This window comes from Microtus oregoni, unplaced genomic scaffold (genome assembly GCF_018167655.1).
Source record: "Microtus oregoni isolate MIOR12 unplaced genomic scaffold, Mior012 000050F_004, whole genome shotgun sequence".
In the NCBI taxonomy this organism is placed as follows: Eukaryota; Metazoa; Chordata; class Mammalia; order Rodentia; family Cricetidae; genus Microtus; species Microtus oregoni.
In genome coordinates, this window is record NW_024543228.1 from 402,501 (window position 1) to 420,630 (window position 18,130).

The 18,130-nt window shown below is 44.3% G+C and overlaps 1 protein-coding gene across 1 annotated transcript in view; it reads right to left on the reverse strand.

Annotated features, from left to right (window-relative positions):
- The window catches only part of LOC121436864 (sushi repeat-containing protein SRPX2), a 142,652-nt gene extending 125,085 nt beyond the window's left edge, over positions 1-17,567 (reverse strand). Inside the window, exons 1-6 of the mRNA XM_041636767.1 lie at positions 17,479-17,567; positions 12,524-12,604; positions 3,599-3,790; positions 1,477-1,653; positions 1,099-1,225; positions 805-926 (exon numbers count right to left, since the gene is read on the reverse strand). Coding sequence (XP_041492701.1) covers positions 805-926; positions 1,099-1,225; positions 1,477-1,653; positions 3,599-3,790; positions 12,524-12,604; positions 17,479-17,560 — 781 coding nt within the window. The 5' untranslated portion in view covers positions 17,561-17,567. The remainder of the gene's footprint in view (positions 1-804; positions 927-1,098; positions 1,226-1,476; positions 1,654-3,598; positions 3,791-12,523; positions 12,605-17,478) is intronic.
- Between the last annotated feature and the right edge of the window lie 563 nt (positions 17,568-18,130).

Genomic DNA, 18,130 nt, shown 5'->3' on the forward strand with positions numbered 1-18,130 from the left:
AGTCCATGATGGACAAAATGATTAAACCAATCATGATACAATCTTTGAGTAGAATTATTATGTTGTGATTGAAAGTATTTATGAAAACAATTTCAAAGAATATGGGAAAAATGCTTGTGTTTTAATGAGAAGTGGAAAGGGGGGTGATCTTAAATTATATATTGTCAGTATATAGAGAGAAAAGACTTGAAGGAAGATACTAAAATGTTATCAATAATGAGCCACATGAGATGGGGTTAAACTTATTGTTTATGAATTGCTTTAATTTTATTTTTGAGACAGCACCCTGATATGTAGCCCAGGCTGATCTTGAACTTGCTATCCTCCTGTTTCTGCCTCATGTGCTGGGATTACAGGCATGTGCTACTATACCTGGCTGTTCCTTTATTTTAAAATGTCCAATTATCAGCATGAATTACTTTAATGTTGAGAAAAGCAAAGTGAAACAATGTGACAGGAAGCAAAGAGCACCAGGCAACCAGCATTGTAGTTTCAGCAGATGTGAATGGGTGCAAAGATCGATTAGATTTGCTCACTTTCAAGGCCAAGAAAAGAAATAGACATAGACTATCTATGAATTTTATCTAGATTTAGAAAAACCAGAGTCTCACTGGAGAGTCAAGGTTTCTGCAACGATTTTATGCCCAATTCGTATGGGTTTTCTTGGTAAGTCTGTTTGATGAAGTTGGTCTTTCCCCTGCACACCCCCTATATTATCAAGAGCAGGGGGTTGCTGTGGGTTTTGGAAGGTCAAGGCAGAGCAGGAGTGTTGAATGGTGTGTCCAATGAAGACCTTTTTCTGACCTTGTACTTTTACAATGAACTTGCAGCTGGCCCTGTTGTAGGCTCGGTCATAGGCAGTGTAACGAATCACATGTTCTCCTTCAGGAAAGTGAGAACCGGGCTCTGGGCCCCGAAGTGTCACCCTGCAGGAGACAGGATGAAGGTGTTACTGAGCTCCAAAGGGAAAGGTGTTGAGAATTGAGATCTGAGGCACACCATCACTTCAGGCACTGCCTGTACGGTCTGACTGTGAGTACCCCGGGGAACTGGGAGAAACTGCTGGGGACACAGGAGGCATGCACGCCACAAGCTTACCTGGTGATGGTACCATCAGCAGAATCTTTCACCAAGGGTGGGTCCCAGTACACGCGAGCGGTTAGTTTCTCTGGCTCTGCCATCTTCTCTCGTGAGAGAGGACAACGGATCTTGGGTGGATCTATGTCTGCCAAGGTCAAGGATCAAATGTGGGTTTATAGATCCCCTACCTTCTCTGCTGGAAGCAATATTACACAGCACTGGTACATGAAAGAACAAAAGTTCACCTTTATTTAAGAAAGGGGAAAGGAGCCTGGCTCTATAGGCAATAATGCTATGCCCATTGTGTATTCTCAGACACAATGTGTATGAATTGTGTGAGTGCAGTGTCAGGTCCCTTTTGGCAGCAGAATAACGGGAGGCTCTCCCAGCATTTACCTACACATACAGGCTCGCCTCCACTCCATTGTCCATCTTCCATGCAGATGCGACTGCGGTCACCTTCCAGGTGGTAGCCACTGGCACAGCTATAGTCACAGCGGGAATCGAGCAGCACCCCGTTTGTGCAGGTGTAGCTGCCGCTAGTGATGAATGGCAGTGCATGGCATCTCATCTCTAAGAGAGAACCAAACAGCGAGTTCAACTCCCCGTGGGACCATCTGGAGGTGATATGTGAGCATCTACCATAGGGAGATCCATGTCATATTCAACAGAAACTATGGGAAACTCATCCAGGCTGCTCTTAACATTTTCTATGGAACTGCCTTTCCTTCAATTTGCTTTTTATCTTCATATTACAAAGTAAAGAAGCAAACTTAGTTGGATGAATAGTGGAGTCTGAAAAATGTAAATCAGTGGTCTGAGTCCATGATTATCGAAATAAGACCCCTTTTGGCATACTAACTTTACCTCTTGTTCTGTGATTCACTTCTCTGAGCCTCTCTGTTTTTCATCAGTAAAATATATTGACCTCCCCCAACAATTGAAGGAAAGCATCAATAATGGTTAATTTTTGATTCTTGTTCCTTAGATGTCGTGTCCTTTTCAAATGTTATGTGCCCTAAAGCATGTTCAAAGCTCCTTGGCTGGGCACACAGTTCAGCCAAGGCTCACTTACAGTCAGCTGGCTTTCTGTCCACGCCCATCAGACCACTGTCTGGAGGGCATGGTAATATTTAATAAAAGTGGAATCTGTGTGCTTTAGAGGCTGTTAGCACAGGATAGTTTTGAGTCTGTCGTTAGTCCTCTCTGTGACAGTGGATACTTGAGAGAAGGAAGCCACGCACATTTCTTTAGCCTAAGTTAAAATCCTGCATAATGTGTGAATGTTAAAACTTTCTAGAAAAAAATTGTATATAGGCTCTGTTCATTTTTGCTTCCTGACTAAACTAAGCTCAAAGATTATTGCTTTGCTCTTTTCCTGTATTTGTTACATAAAAGTCACATCTAAAAATGACCTACTTGAAATCAGAACCAGAAATCAGAAAGATTGGTCTCTTTGGATATGACAGTGAAAACAACATATTCACCCATGAGGAAGGTCAAAGCTAAATACAGGACTCAATTGCAATAGCCACCTTATTCTAGGCCCCTGGAAATGGGTATATTTCTATGCTTTCGACTAGTTTTATGTTTATAACTCACAGCCTTATATCTGTTTTATCAATTACAATTCAAATTCATTTGGCAACTGATGGTGTTTAGGCTGGAGTTTAGGGCCTAAGGCAAGTTATTTATCACCACCGAAAGGGTTGGAGTGACTCTTTTCTGTCCCTCCACCGTCTCCTCTCCTTCATAGCTTCTCTTCTCAGCAAGCATATTTATCTCTGAATGCTCAGGACATCCACATCCAGGAGGGCAACATGCATGCGCACACATTTCAGTTTCTATCCCATTGGCCCATCGGCCACCCAAGCAGGGCTGAGGAGCTGGGGGAGCTCCTGAAGCATCCCCTGTAGAGCCCTGTGCACACATGGATGCCTGTCACATGGTATTTGTTGATTGCATGGAAGACAAATCGCCACCGCCAAAGGGCTGAAGAATATGAATAAAAGGTAGGGTTTTGGGAGTTGAAGAGATAGGATTTGAGTTATGTGTGTATTTCCTTCCCCGTATTGTGGCAATGGGGATTCTTCCTACTTTAAGGAGAAAATAATGACCAGCAGATGTCTCATTAGCTTTACTGGCAAGACGTTCTGAGGCTGTAGGCTAGGAAGGATGGCACTTGACCACAAGTGGGAAAGAGTCTGGAACACATCCTTGGAAGCTCCAAGAGGTGGCCCAGGTCCACATGCATTCCACATGGCCAAGTCTTGTCCTCCTCCACACATCTCTGGGTTCTGTGAGTCATAGTGGCTGCCTGCCGCTTAACTACCCATATTACTTGGACAGTAATCACATACAGAGAAAATCAACTCCAATGTCAGGAAGAGGAGCTCTGTTGGAGGCCTATGGAAAATTCCCAACTTTCACTGAGTAAAACTTCCAGGTATATACCGTCCATGGCCAGCGGGCTGCCTTTTCTCTCACACATACCAGTACCTGCTCCCGTTTGACTTACGCCTGCAGTAGGCCGTTCCAGACCAACGGCGGCTTGGCAAGCATTGCACCGACCTCCGTCCAATCAGTCGAAAGCCACGGTCACAGGAGAGCTCACAACGTGTGCCTAGGCTGCTGTGATAATTCCCTCCCCTTGGTGAGTAGCATGTGGCTTCTCCATCCTGGATATTCAATGTATAACACCATCTGGGGACTGTAGTAGCAGAAGAAAAGTAAGCTGGAAGTACAGTAATCAACCTTACACAAAGAACAATAGGCAGCTGGGTAAAGCTGCTGCGAGCAGAAGAGGTGGCCCTCATCAGGGACGAGCACACCAACTGATTGTCTAGTGCTTAACAGTCAACCCCGAGAAGGTACATACATTATACAAAGATAAACATTAGATTAACTTCATAATATAATATGAACTTCAGGTCAAGGTGTTTGCTCAAGTGAAAAGAAAACCTGGGTCCCCACACAATCTTATACACTGTTTAATGCGCCTCTATCCGTAACCGTCAAAAACTACTTCTATGTGTGACTAGTGGAGTTAATGAGTTCCATCTCTGTTTAAGCAAGATGTGCGGGCGCATGTGATGCCACAGATAAAGTGTAAGTGTCCTTTGGGAAGCTAGAGAAGCAAGACTCCGTTATAGGGCAAGTATACAGCGGCACACATAGGCAATACCATCTGCACAGAGTGCACATCAGTAGCTGCCAGAGGTTAGAGGTAAAGACAAGGGAGAAGTGCGAAATGGCAGCATGGGACAAGTTTCGGACACCTCAGAAATAGGTGAAATAAAACTCTCCTCCCCCTTTGATGCTAGTTGTCTTACTCCAGGTAGTTGTCAAAACTCATAGAACTGTACACCAGAAAGTACATGCTGCTATATGCAAATTTAAAAAGCCTTTAAAAAGACATGGAAAATATAAATTAGAGAAGGAACAGGAACATGACATCAAAGCAGACTACTGGGGACCGAAAAGCCAATGCCAGTTCAGCACCAGGCATACCAGTGTACAGGCTGGTTGCACCATAAAGACACCTTACTGATGACAAAATAATGCCCCTTCCTCTGGTTCCTTGTTCTTGTTTAGTTTTTGAGACTGCATCTGTTGTCTAGTCCCTGCTGGCCTTAGATTCATGGGTCCCTGCCTTCATCTCCCAAGTGGTGGAATGGCAGGTCTGTGCTGCTTGTCCTAGATGGTTCAGACTGGAGAGGGATACAGGGAGACAACTGGATGGTGGCCTGCACGAGGTTACCCGTGCAGCACGGCGGCGCAGAATTGTTTGTGTAGGATTTGGAAGGCAAAAGCACCATATAAGCTTATTTGATTTTCAAATCCCGGGGAGAAAGATAGGGGCAACTTTTACCCAAAGCACAGTACATTGGGAGGTCAAGAAACAATGAAGGGCTGGGGCCTCTGCTTGCATGCAACTGGAGAAGGAGGACAGATGACAGAGAGAAAACGCTTTCTCAACCAGTGGCATGCTTGAGGCTTCTAGTATTAGCTTCAGTCGGTGGCAGTTACAAGGCTGCCATCTGGAGACACCATCTCTGAATTACATAATGTTTCTTAAGTGCTAGGTTTGCGGAGCTGCTGATTACACAGCTATAACACATAGCACAAAGACTTATGTGGGAAGCTGGGACCTCAAAAGCATCTCTGTTCTATTTGTCCCCCATATTCTGTCAAGAAAACGCACACCAGCGTGAAACTGGCAGAGGAAACAAAAATAGAAGAGAGAAATACGAAGCTCAGAATCAATGCAAAGAGAGTGCTATGAGCCCAGCTACTGTAAATAAGTTCAAACTTGCTGGCCTGGTCTCAGAAAGACAAATATCACAGATTTTTAAATATTTGTGATTCCTAGACTTTATACAGATGTAGAAAATCATGAACAAATAGAGCTGTATAGGGGAACAGAGGGGAAAATGGAAGCAGTGCAGGGTGAAGAACAGGAAGGCAGAGGGAGGGAGGGAATTCATTTAACACACAGTATATACGTGTAGGAACTTTTTTAAAAAAATTGCCAGCCCAAAGGAATTGTGACATAAGGACAGAAAGTCAGGAGACAGGAGGTGGAGATTTCAAATAAGGGAGAAGGTAGTTTCTAGGAAGTGTAGGCTGGTGGCCTTGACTTTCAAGGTGAGGCTTCTGAGCTCGCAGGAGCACTCAAGAACAAGTAATTCCAGATTGACTTCATTTCCTTTTTGGGTAGGGCTGCTAGACCGGTAGAACAGGGATGCTGATAGGTGCATTGGTGCATTACATGGAAGTCAGTGAGGCTTGGCAGACAATGCATTTCACGCCAGTGCCAGCGCGGCGAATGAGATGAAGGAACACAGCAGAGGTGACAATACAGTTAGAGTCATAACTACTCCATACTAACTGTACGGAAGGACTGCCAGTGGCAACTGGACTGTGGTCAGATAGTGCTTGCTAGCTAAAGTGTCTGCTGGGAAATGTAGTAATTCTGAGTCCTGTGCTTAGGCAGCATGCTTTCCTTTTGTGTTCCTCCCTCCCATAGAGTTTTCCCAGTAGCCCTGTGAATCACGCAGTATTTATCCCTATTTTTCGATGACTTTGGTCAGAGCCATGATGGAACCCAAGTTTGCCTATTCTAAAAACTTGTTCTTTCTATGTACAAAATCTGTCACGGCAGCTGGCATTTTGAAGTATCCACTGATCTTTTGAAGAACGACTCTATCCACCTGTTTCAAGACTCCCAAAGTGTAAAGAGCTACACAGTGAAATATCTCCTTTCAGTCCCTCTCATATGGCTATGCGCATTCCCTCCATTTCCAAAGAACCTATGACCGCAATTTATAGACAGAATGCAAACCCCTGTATAATGTCTTACTTTTCTTTGCTCCTTTCACACATACAGGAGCATATTGTGTGTATGGTTCCTGCCATTACTTTCTATTTTGTGGTTCGTGGGATCAAACCCAGGACCTTATTTATGCATGCTGGGCAAGTGCTCTATCACTGGCCTAGTTATAACCACTATTTTTAAGTGAATAATTTAAAGATCTTTGCATAGCCCACCATAGCAAGTGTGTACTTTAATTAAATGGAATAACATTTATAGAACACTTAGTATTATGAGTGACATGTAATAATACTTGCCCAGAGTTAAAAAAAAAAAAACTGGGAAGGTGCTCTCTCGCTCTCTCTTTCTTGCTCTCTCTCCCTCCTCTCTCTCTCTCTCTCTCTCTCTCTCTCTCTCTCTCTCTCTCTCTCTCTCTCTCTCTCTCCCCTCTCTCTCCTTCTCTCTTCTCTCTCTCTCCTCTCTCTCTCCCTCCTCTCTCTCCCTCTCCTCTCTTTCTCCCTCTCTCTTCTCTCTCTCTCTCTCCCTCTCCCCCCTCCCTTCCTCTCCCCCCCTCCCCAGGCACACAAGGGCCAGAAAGACTGACAAAGAAAGACCATCTCTGTAAGCTAGGCAGTGACTAGTTTTCTCAGGGTTGAAGCAAGCTGTGAAGCAGCTGCTTAGCTCCCAGCAAACTAAGGCTGCACCGCAGAGCAAGGTTTCTGACTCCACGCAGGTTTCCTGATAAGAGAATGGCAGAAAGTGTGAAGTTTGTAAAAACAATGGCAAACTATGTGGGCAGTGTTCCCTAAAATAAGGATATGCCTTTTCCTTGTTGTCTCTTGTTTTATCTCTTAAAAAAACAGTTACATTTTAAATAAAAGAGAGGGAATAAGCACAGCTTTAGAGTCAGACAGACCTATGTTTAAATGTTTCTTCTGCCTCGTTAAGTCTGCTACCCTAAGACTCCCCTGAGCTTAGTTTTCTGGTCTGTAAAATGGCAGATAATAAAGCAGCTCAATGTAACTGTGGTGAGAATCGAATAAAACCCCACACATGCTGGGCGGTGGTGACACAGGCCTCTAATCTCAGTACTCGGGAGGCAGAGACAGATGGATCTCTGTGAGTTCAAGGCCAGCTTGGTCTACAGCTCTAGTTCCAGGATAGCCAGGGCTACATTGAGAAACCAAAAAACTCAAAAACAAAACCAAAAACCTCCAAAAACAAACAAAAATGAAACAAAACAAAAAACAAACAACCACACACATGAAACACCCAGTGCCAGGAATGATTTTTTTCTAAGTCACTGTCTGGGTTGGAGCTGCTGTCTCACGTGTCTCCAAGCACCAATACACAGGTATCCATTCCAGTACTTCCACTTGGTGACGGCACCTCTAAACTGAAGGAAGTTTTGAAATAGTACAGTTGCAAAGAAAATGATTACAAGGCGCAAAAAGGATTACAAAGGAGGCCAGGACCTGAGGTTGTACTTTTCCTGGCCACGCCTTTGCATGCATCATTGATAGTCTGAGTTTGGTTTAAGCCTGGAGACAAAGTTGCAAAGAGCTACTGGATACTAGACATCAGGGCAAATGCTACTGTGTGACATAGAAGTTTCTCAAGAGCTCTTTGATAATTGAAAAAAACAACCAGTGAGGTAGGTAAGTTGTAACAATGGGGATTCCAAACCCTCCAAAAATAGTTCTGGAGCTGGACTCGTGGGTTGGTGGCAGAACACTTGGCTAGCAGGCACGAGACACTGAGTTTGGTTCACAGCACCACATAAAGAAGAACCATTTGAATTTGATGCTTTTTAGTGTCAGATTCTTCCATTTTTGGTTCCCAGGAGGCTAACGGTCAGCACCTACTTTTCTGTGCTTCTGTGGGAGTGGGAGTGATATACTTGGTTGCCTTTGTTAAACAGCTATCTGTTCAGAGCGATAAACAGTAAATAAGGAAAGGCCAGGTGAGTGAGTGGCTTTGGCAAATAAATAAATAAACAAACCAAACATTCGTTTCAGAAGAGGTACTAGTCGAGGCCGAATTAAAAAATGAGCGTCAGCAAGATGGCTGAGTGGGTAAATGCTCTTGCCAGCAAGCCTGATGACCTATGTTCCATCCACAGGGTTCACAAGGTAGAAGGAGGGAGCCAACTCTCTGGCAAATGGTCCTCTGGCCTCCACACATGTGCTTCGGCATACTTCCTCCAAGTAAATGAATAAATGTAATAGGAAAAATGAATTAATGGGTGGGGAAAACCCAGTGTGTACTAAATCAATTTGTGGGAAAAAAGTATGGATTTTTCATTAATTTGTTGGAAAAAACAGTAGCTAAAGCACGGATTTTATGTGGAAACATGGTGTAAAAAGTTGTCAGATTGGGACACAAGGCTAGATTTAAAATGGGTTTACTAGGTCATTACATAGGGGTAATGCGGAAACTTAAGCCATGGAATCTAATTAGAAAACAACAGCCTTTGTCTTCGTATGGAATAGTAATAATTCCAATCCCATGTATTCACCAATGATAGCTATTGGTGAATAAATGACTAATGAGAACTGATGAGGAAAGGGGGTTATCAAATGTGACGGGGATTTTTAGAAGTGACACTGGAGTATTTTGAAGTCTGAGTCACTAAGAGGATGGTGGTAGTATTATCGTAAAGTAGGACAGTCAGGTTGCAGTAGAACTTTCTTCAGATAAGACAAAAAAATTTCACTTTAGACATCTCTAAATGGGTGAGTCTAGCAGTGTTAGAGATGCAGTTCAGGAACTCTGAAGCTAAGGCACTGCTGCCCAAAATTCAGATCCCAGCCTTCTGCTGTCTATGGTCACTGCCAGAGACCCCATTTCCTATCTTGGCTTCAACTATGATCAGAATAGGGAACTTACGTGAAATCCAAGGAAGGGGAAACAATAACAAACGGATGTGCTTACTGTTGTTTAAGAAACTAAGAATACTGAAGTTCAAGGTCATAGGATTTGGTGTTCAAGGGAAAACTATCATTTTCAAGATGTGTTGTGTCAGCTGGAGATACGTGAGTGGATGGGGAAACAGGCTGCAGGGAATTTAGAGTCAGAGGTAGTGATTGAGCACCATTAGCAGTAAAAGAAGACAATAAAGGGATAGCTAGAAAGGTGCATAGAAGAACCCCAAACTTGGATCATTTTTCTACTGGAACTGCTTTCTCAAAGGTCACCATTTACTGCCTGAGTAACTGAAATATTTGCTATCATTTGATCTCTTTGCGATGCTTGACATAGCTGATTCCATATCCTTTCCACATTTCTAAATTTTCATCTGCAGCTTTTGTAATATTCTCGATAGACAATCTTCTTCTACACTGACTACGATTTCTCTCTCTCATTTGCTGTATCTTGTTCTCCTACTCATATAGAACAGTGTTTTCTAAAGCATTGACCTTGTCTTTCTTTAGAGAACTCTTTCATTTAAGCCGGGTGTTCAAAAAACTTCCTCTCTCTCTTTCAACTGTCTACCCAGCAACCTTCCAGGTCAGTTTTCTTTTGTTTTTCTTGTGTGTGTGTGTGTGTGTGTGTGTGTGTGTACATCTACACAAGTGCCTGCTCACACATGTAGTTGTGTCTGTGTGTCCTTATCCTGTGTAGTGCCAGGGATTGAACTCAGCTTGAGCCATTTCTTTGACTCCTGGTTTACTTTTTGTTTCGTTTTTCTTCCTCCCTCCCTCCCTCCCTCCCTCCCTCCCTCCCTCCCTCCCTCCCTCCCTCCCTCCCTCCCTCCCTCCCTCCCTCCCTTCATCTCTCCTTCTGTCCCTCCCTTTCTCCTCCTTCCTTCCTCTCTCTTTCTTTCTTTCTTTCTTTCTTTCTTTCTTTCTTTCTTTCTTTCTTTCTTTCTTTCTTTCTTTCCTTCTTTCTTCCTTTCTTTCTGTCTTCCTTTCTTCCTTTCTTCTGCATAGTCCTAGCTGTCCTGGAACTAGCTCTTGTAGAGAGAGACAGGCCTTGAACTCACAGAGATCTGTCTGCCTCTGCCCCTGAGTGCTAGGATTAAAGGCATGTTCCACCACTGCCCGGCCCTAGTTTACTTTTTAAACTTTGTCTATCTGAAAAGGTTTTTAAGAGTCCTCGTTGGTATTCAGATTAGGTTCTTTCAGACATTAGTTTCTTGACCCCTTTGCACATCAAATCTGCACTCAGTCTTCTTATCTCCTTTGAGACATCTCTGGAATGCATCCTTTAATGATGATGCTGGGAATCAAACCCAGGAGAGCCTTCTACACCTGCATTCACTCTGCTTTTGAACCTCACCTCTAGTCCCTCTGAGGTCCATCCTTACTCTATATTTTGTTTGGTTTTGTTTTTGTTTTTCAAAACAGGGTTTCTCTATGTTAAAGTCCTAGCTGCCCTGGAACTACCTCTTGTACACCAGGCTGGCCTCAAACTCACAGAGATCTGCCTACCTCTGCCATCTGAGTGCTGGTTGGCCTATGCCACCATTGCCCAGCAGTATGGTAGGCTTTTTTTTTTTTAAAAAAAAAAAAGCAGAGGTGAAATATACATTTGTAGAGTCTGCCAAAATTGCTGATCAACTTAAAAATGCACTAGGGCTACAGTTGACAGAGTAGTTGTCTAGCAGGCGTGAGGCCCTGGGTTCAATCCCCAGACTGCATGCATCAGGCATGTTGGCACTTGCCTGTAAGTCCACCATTCTGTGAGTTTGAGGCCAGCCTGGTCTACAAGAGTGCCTCCCTAGTGCTGGGATTAAAGGTGCCACTACTGCCCAGCTCTTACTCTACTTTTATTTGCCCCCAGAATCAAATGTTTCTACCTCACATTATTGTAACTGTTTCCTGGAAACTCTCCCCAGCTCAGGCTTTCCTTCTTCTAACCCATATTTTATTTTCTAAAGAGAATAACTTACTTAGTGCTCTGAAATACCGTTTACAGTGTCGCTTCCCCATGAAAAACCACAATAACAGCTAAACTCTTACGTGTGTCCAGGAAAGCATGGACAGAGATAATCATAAACTGAAGTCATATTTGACACCACCTACACTAACTTTCTATCTGATAAAAGAATTACTGTTCAGCATTCTTACTGACTCTCCTTAGAAGGACCCCTATGTCACTGGGCCTTTCCTAATTCGCTCTTTATTCAATTCTCTTCTCTACTACTCCACCCATATTCCATCCCTTCAAGTCAGTGTAATTTCCTCTTAGTTCTTTAGAGCAGTGAATTTGGTTTTCCCTTAACATCTTTGGCCATCTGCTTTGGCAAATGTCTGCTTATCACCTCTCCCAGTTCACAGCAGTCTGCTCATCATTCAGCCCCTTTCCTGAATGTCATCTTTCATGCATGACCACTTTCCTGAAGTCTTCATCTTAAACTCCTGCTTCATTTATAGCTACCGTACAGTTTCCCATTTATTTACTCTGCGTGTGTTAATTTTATTCTCGCTTCATGCCCACCAGAATGCAAGCTCATGGGGGGGGGGGCAGAACCCTGTAGTAGCCCTTGTATTTCCCATAGGCTCATCCTGCACAGGAATAGGCAAAGAGCAGGGACTCGGTCCATGCTGAATGACTCATAATAGGTGAGCAACCTTCAGGCCAGGGAGGTGAAACCACACAGCAAGTCAGTAACCAAGTTTGTAATTAGAAATTATAGTACAGCTGCTGGGTGTGGAGGTGCATCCCTGGAACCTCAACACCAAAGAGACTGAGGCAGAGCTGTCCAGGGATACCTAGTGAGACCCTGTCTCAAGAAAGAAATGAACGAAACAAGAGGGCTTGGGCTCAGAGCCACAGTGGATGCATAAAAACAAAACAAAAGGACAAACAAAACCAAAATAAAAACAACCACAACAAAAACCATAGCTCGAGACAGGGTTTCTCTGTAGCTTTGGAGCCTGCCCTGGAACTCACTTTGTAGACCAGGCTGGTCTCGAACTCACAGAGATCCACCTGCCTCTGCCTCCTGAGTGCTGGGACTAAAGGCGTGCGCCACCATCACCTGCCTAAAACCATAACTCTTGATTCTCTGAGCTTCAATTGGAACGAACACATAAACTAAGCATTGCTGGGGATGTTTCTGGGAAGATCCAGGTCTTAGTCCAGAAAACATCCTCCTTGAGCTTGAGAAGCAAGGAGAATTACCTCGGTAGTCCAGGGTGCGGGCGGCTGGGACCTCTTCTGCATATACTTCATTGTAACTTTCCTCTGGAGAGTAGCCGGACCCTAGGATGAGAAACAAAATACAAAAGTGTATTCATTTCCCACTCGGCTATTTCCCAGTACCCTAACCCCTGTCTTTTTCTGGGGACCTGGCACTTCAGGATAGGGCTGCCAAGTGATTTGTAAAACTGCAGAACCTGCTGTGGGTGAGTTTGATCATATGAGGCCCACAGAGAGCAACCCCAGAGAGGGGAGGGGTGGTGGGGGTGGGCTCTGGTTGTATTAGATGACTTTTGACTCAGAGTCTGTAAATAAAGAAGAGGAAAAGATGGCATCTTCAATAACTGGTGCTGGTCAAACTGGATAGCTACATGGAAAATACTCAAGCTTGATCACTATGTCTCACCATGTATATAACTCCAAGGCCTTCAGCATAAGACCTGATATCATGAGATTAATAAAGGAGAAAGTAAGAGGTATCTTTGAACTCATAGACACAGGAAAAATCTTTCTTAACAGTTCTGGTAGTATAGACATTAAGACCAACAATTGACAAAAGGGATAACCTGAAACTAAAAACTGCTATACAGCAAAAAACTGGACTTCTTAACCACCTATCAATCCTGCCAGTCTAGACAATAAACGGCCTAGTCCCTTGATAAAGCTCACTAGTCTTCGTGAGACACCGATAGCCACGCTCTGGGGATAGACTGTTGTCCCAGCTCTGAGGAAATAATAGCACCTAAGTGTCTTCTCCAGTGACAGACAGTATGCAGTTCTCCAAGGGAAACAGCGTTTCAAGCTCACTCACTAGCCTACAGGACATATTAACCACCTGACTGTTATTGCTCTTGGCCTGCCAAGACAGAGATGGATGGCTTAACGGGCAAAAGGGAAGGGGAATTCTTTCATAAGCACTTTATTGCAGCTTGCAGTAAAAAGATAAGTCAGAGGAAGTTTCTCTCTCTCTCTCTCTCTCTCTCTCTCTCTCTCTCTCTCTCTCTCTCTCTCTCTCTCTCTCTCTCTCTGTTCCAGATTGAATTTAGGGCCTCACACATGTAGTGCCATGGCTCTATGGCACGGCCCTCACAGTAAGCTCCCCCTCCAAAGGCAGAGTCCTTGAGGTAATTTCCTCTTCTTCCGGTAGGAGCAGGTTTAGCAGTGAGTGAGCTGCTGAACTACTTCCGTGCGGTTGAGTGGCACAGTTCCTAGTGGTGGCAGGTCTGCGGCTGTCGCGGAGACTAAACAGTATGTTCCCCCAGACGCAGGAAATCAGTCACGAATGTGAACTAATTGGAAAACAATTTAGTTCTTTCCATAGCAAAGTTTCCGGAAGGCCTTCTCTAAAGTCCCTGAGCTCTAATGCATGTTCAGGAAAAGGGCAGGCAGCCCTGTTGGAGTCTGAAGACAATTCTCCATTTCCAGGAGAGGGTGTACTTTCCAAGAGTGGGCAGGGCTTTAGAGCTGGAGCCCTTTGACCTGTGTAAACACACCAAACATAAGCTTGTGGGCTTTTCTTGGGCAGAGCACAGGACCTCCTGCACTAAAGGGTGGAGCAGAGGGCAAGATGATGAAGCTCCTTGACTCCCCAGGGCCCAGGCTAGGAATGTGTGTGTGTGTGTGTGTGTGTGTGTGTGTGTGTGTGTGTGTGTGTGTTGGGGGTGGGTGTGGATGTCAGTCCAACTTGGTAAACATGGGGATGAATCAAATTGCAAGTTTGTCTTATGAAATCATATCCTCATTGGTTTACCCTCATTCCAAAGGAAAGGGTTCACTTTTTCTCTTCAGTCTGATGCTTTTCACATTTCTCCACTGACTTTCCTTTCTTTCTCCCCGGGTCCCTCTTCTTTCCTTTCCCACATGGGAGGTTTGTTTGTGCAGCATGGACTCCTTGTCAGCTGTTTCCGTTTAGTGTTAGCCTCAATCCCTCACAGCTCCTGGAAGCAGGAGGCCAGCTGTGCTTGGCTCCCTAAAGCATTCGGTCTCCCCATTCTCACTGCAGAGCTAGCCTGTGAGGAAACGCTCCTCAGGGAGCAGCTGTTCGCCAGAAGCCGAAGCAGGGTGTCATAGGCCTATGTCTGGATAAAGTGATGACAATGACAACTTAGCCCTTACTCTGTAGAGCATATGCTAGCTCATTATGTTGCCATAACGTCTCAACTGGGTACACATCATTAACACTCTCCTATGTGTAGACACAGGCTGACTCGGGAATAAAGGGAGTGGCCCACGGCCTCCGAGATAGTACATTGCAGAGTAGACCTCACAGCCCAGGCCTGTTTGAACCCCATGGACTACATTCAGATACTAAACTTTAAATGGTGGTAGAGAAGGTGTTATGACTATGTCCAGAAGGGATAGAGAACCAAAGTCTGTCTTGCAATCTAGTATTTTTTTACTGTGGCAATGGGGTGGGGTAGGGGAAACCATAGACTACCATGCATTTTATACTATTCCAGAATTACAGGGGATGTGGGAGAGCTGAGGGGAAGACTCAATCACATAATTATAGTTTCTACCAGTGTGCGGAGGTAGCTAAGCCAGTGCTAGGTTTCCTTTGTACCAGGAATGAGCTTGGGCTAGCTAACCGCTTCAACTTTCCCGTCTCCTAGTTGCCTACTTGTGAATATTTTATGCACATGTTAGGATACTGAAGTGGCTATAAGAATGAAGCTAGACAGAAGGACACTGCCCCTGCATCATTCCATTTGCTTGAACATCTCTTGGTTCCTTTGCATTGGTCAGTGGTTGCTTACTGTGTGGTTGGTTACTGGGTTTCTTCAAATTCCACAGTCAAGTGGGATGCTCTACATCCAGCCCTTCATGATTGTATGGTTGAAAAATGGTTGAAAAGGTATTTCATAATTGAAGATGTTAAGAGCCACATTAATGCCTGGCCTCTGATGACAAATACAGCAGGACTCCCTGATATATATATATATATATATATATATATATATATATATATATATATATATATATAGAGAGAGAGAGAGAGAGAGAGAGAGACTGCAGTACACATCTTTAACACACTCAGCTTCATGTATAGTCTCTAACATTTCCAGCTCTCTGTTGATTATTCCTGGATGCATTTTCTAACTTGCCCTGAGTCTACACTTGGTGGCTTTCTTTGTGCCATTCCCATTAGAGAACAAAGCCAAACAAGAGAACAAAACTGTCCTTGTGAGTTAAAGGCAAAGTTCATCATGTATTTGCTGAATGAATGAATGAATGAATGGGCAAATGGACACAAACCCAGTGGTTAAGCCAGCACTGAAGGGAAGAATCTTTAAATCTCCAAGTATCTACCATCATGCAGCCCTTTCTAAGAAGGCTTGCAGGGCTGCCAGAGACTTAGCAGCCTGGGTTCCTTCCAAGCAGTGTTGACTGTGGTGATTCGTGGAGAAATGGGGAGTGTCTGATTCGCAAACAGCCCCCTGAGAACCTCAAATGAAGTTGAGTGTTTTTAATATCTTGTCTGAAAACCTCTAGCATCTCGGGCTTTAAAGAGTTTCATACAGGGGTTCAGAATTGGAGTTTCAACCATCGGATCTCCATTCCCTTAGTGCCGTGTTCTTTTGGATAGATTTTGGTCTTCTAGACTTGAAGTCAGCGGCCATTTGGGGAGAACAGCTGCATGTTTATCTCCCGAAGACTTGGGACTCTCTTAACCTCAAACAGTGTGTGCTCTGCCAAGGGCTTGATTTGAATTTCTTCAGCTGAATGTCAGCCCTTGTGCTTTACCCCCTATGAAGCCAGGTTAAGCCAAAGCAGGGAAGAAGCTTGCATACTTGTTTGAAAGCTGGATGCAGCTGTTCCAGACAAATAGAGCTGCTGCCAAAGGCCTCTACCAGGAGCTAGGGGTATGTGGAAAATTTTAGCTGCGATGGTGGTGGCTATGATGGTTGCAGTTTGTTATTTACTCATCTCTGGATATTTTCCTAACCCCACTGGCTGGGACTGTCTCATTCCCCTAGCTCACTCCAGCCCCTGTGAGGGCAGACATTGCAGGCCACAGAATATTCTTAGCACTTGAAATGGCAATGGAACCCAATCAAAAACCTCTGTATGGTGGTTCAGTATCCTTTCCCTGTCCCCCTTGCATGCCCCCCCTCCCCACTCCTCAGAGCATTCTTGTTGGCTCGCTATGTCTCCCAAGGGTGCAGAGTGAAATAGTTGAGGACTCCAGAAAGCTGTTTCCTTTCTGAAATAAGGAAAAACCCCAAAGAGCCTGGGGTATTCCTAATTAAGAGAATGTGGTCTGTACTGTCATTGACTGTGTTAGCCAAAAAAGGCTATACAAATCCTATAGGTAAACTCTGGGAGGAAGAAAGAAAAAAAGGGGGGGTTGTCTTGTGGGTTCTCCCCTCTTAGTAGACTGCCTGTCTCCCCCTTTTTCTTTCTGAAAGATGATCTGAGTCCTGTTTTATAGTCTTGACAAGTATATTTGACTCAGGGAAGAATTAATATTAATAAATATTTGGCTTATTAAAAGCATCTTAGAAGTTATCAGTGGGCTGTGGATGGAGTTCAGTGGTAGAGAACATGCCTAGCATTTGTGAGACTCTACGTTCAACCCCGTGCATAGAAAGCAAGACAAAACAAAACAAAACAAACACACAGCCAAACCTAAAAACGCCACTGTTGTCACGAAGTTAAGTGAAAATGACAACTGAAAAGAAGAAAATAGGAAGCATCACCTCAAAGGTCACCTTATCCCACTCTTCCACTTTAGTTAGTGTAGCCCTAATGGGTGGGGTACCTCTTGCTGGGGTGCCTCATGGGCCGTGGTTGGTAGCCCTTTTTAATCTTTGGCTGTCTTTATTGTCACCCAACAGCTTTTCTCTGCATCTAGTAGTCTCATTCTTCCTTCTATGTCTTGGAATAACAGTTCTTGACCTCCCTAGAAGGAACGGACAACAGCTCCCAGGACTCACCTGCGTACCATGTTGGGGTCACTGCTGGTGTTAGGAAGAGCAGCAGGGAGAGAGCACCTCCTTGAGTCAGTTGACCAGCCATCCTTAACAGGGAAGCTTCAGAAGAGGAAGGGCTAGGTGGCTGGAAGAATCGGGGTAAGGGGAAAATGACTTTCAGAACCGAGTCAGCTATGAACTTGCAAAAGTGAGAAGAAGCAGATAGATGGTATCTGTGGGGAAGAAAATTTTAACATTAATCAATTCCGGTTGTATAATCTGCCTCATAAACCTTTCCTGCTTCATAGGATAATAAGACTTATTTGAATTTATGGTCCCCTTTTCTCCAGGCAGGAAGAGGAAGGCATTAAGCAACTAATCCTCAACTTACTCTGGTGCCATCGAGTGTGACAATTGCATGATCCAAGTCACAGGGAGGAACACTGGAGTTCTGAGAGCAGGGGTATGCTAACAAAAAGTCACATAGAATTGGGGGAGGGGGGTAGTCCGGAAATCCAAAGGCCGCCAGTTATGAATTTTGTCCACTCAGTGTTTCTTAACCACGAAGCTGGGGAGGTATCAATGTATAGAGTCCAAGACCTTGAGCTCTAGAACGAGGCAGATCTGGATATGAATCCAGTTCTGTCACCAACTAGCAAATGAGGTAACCTCTCTA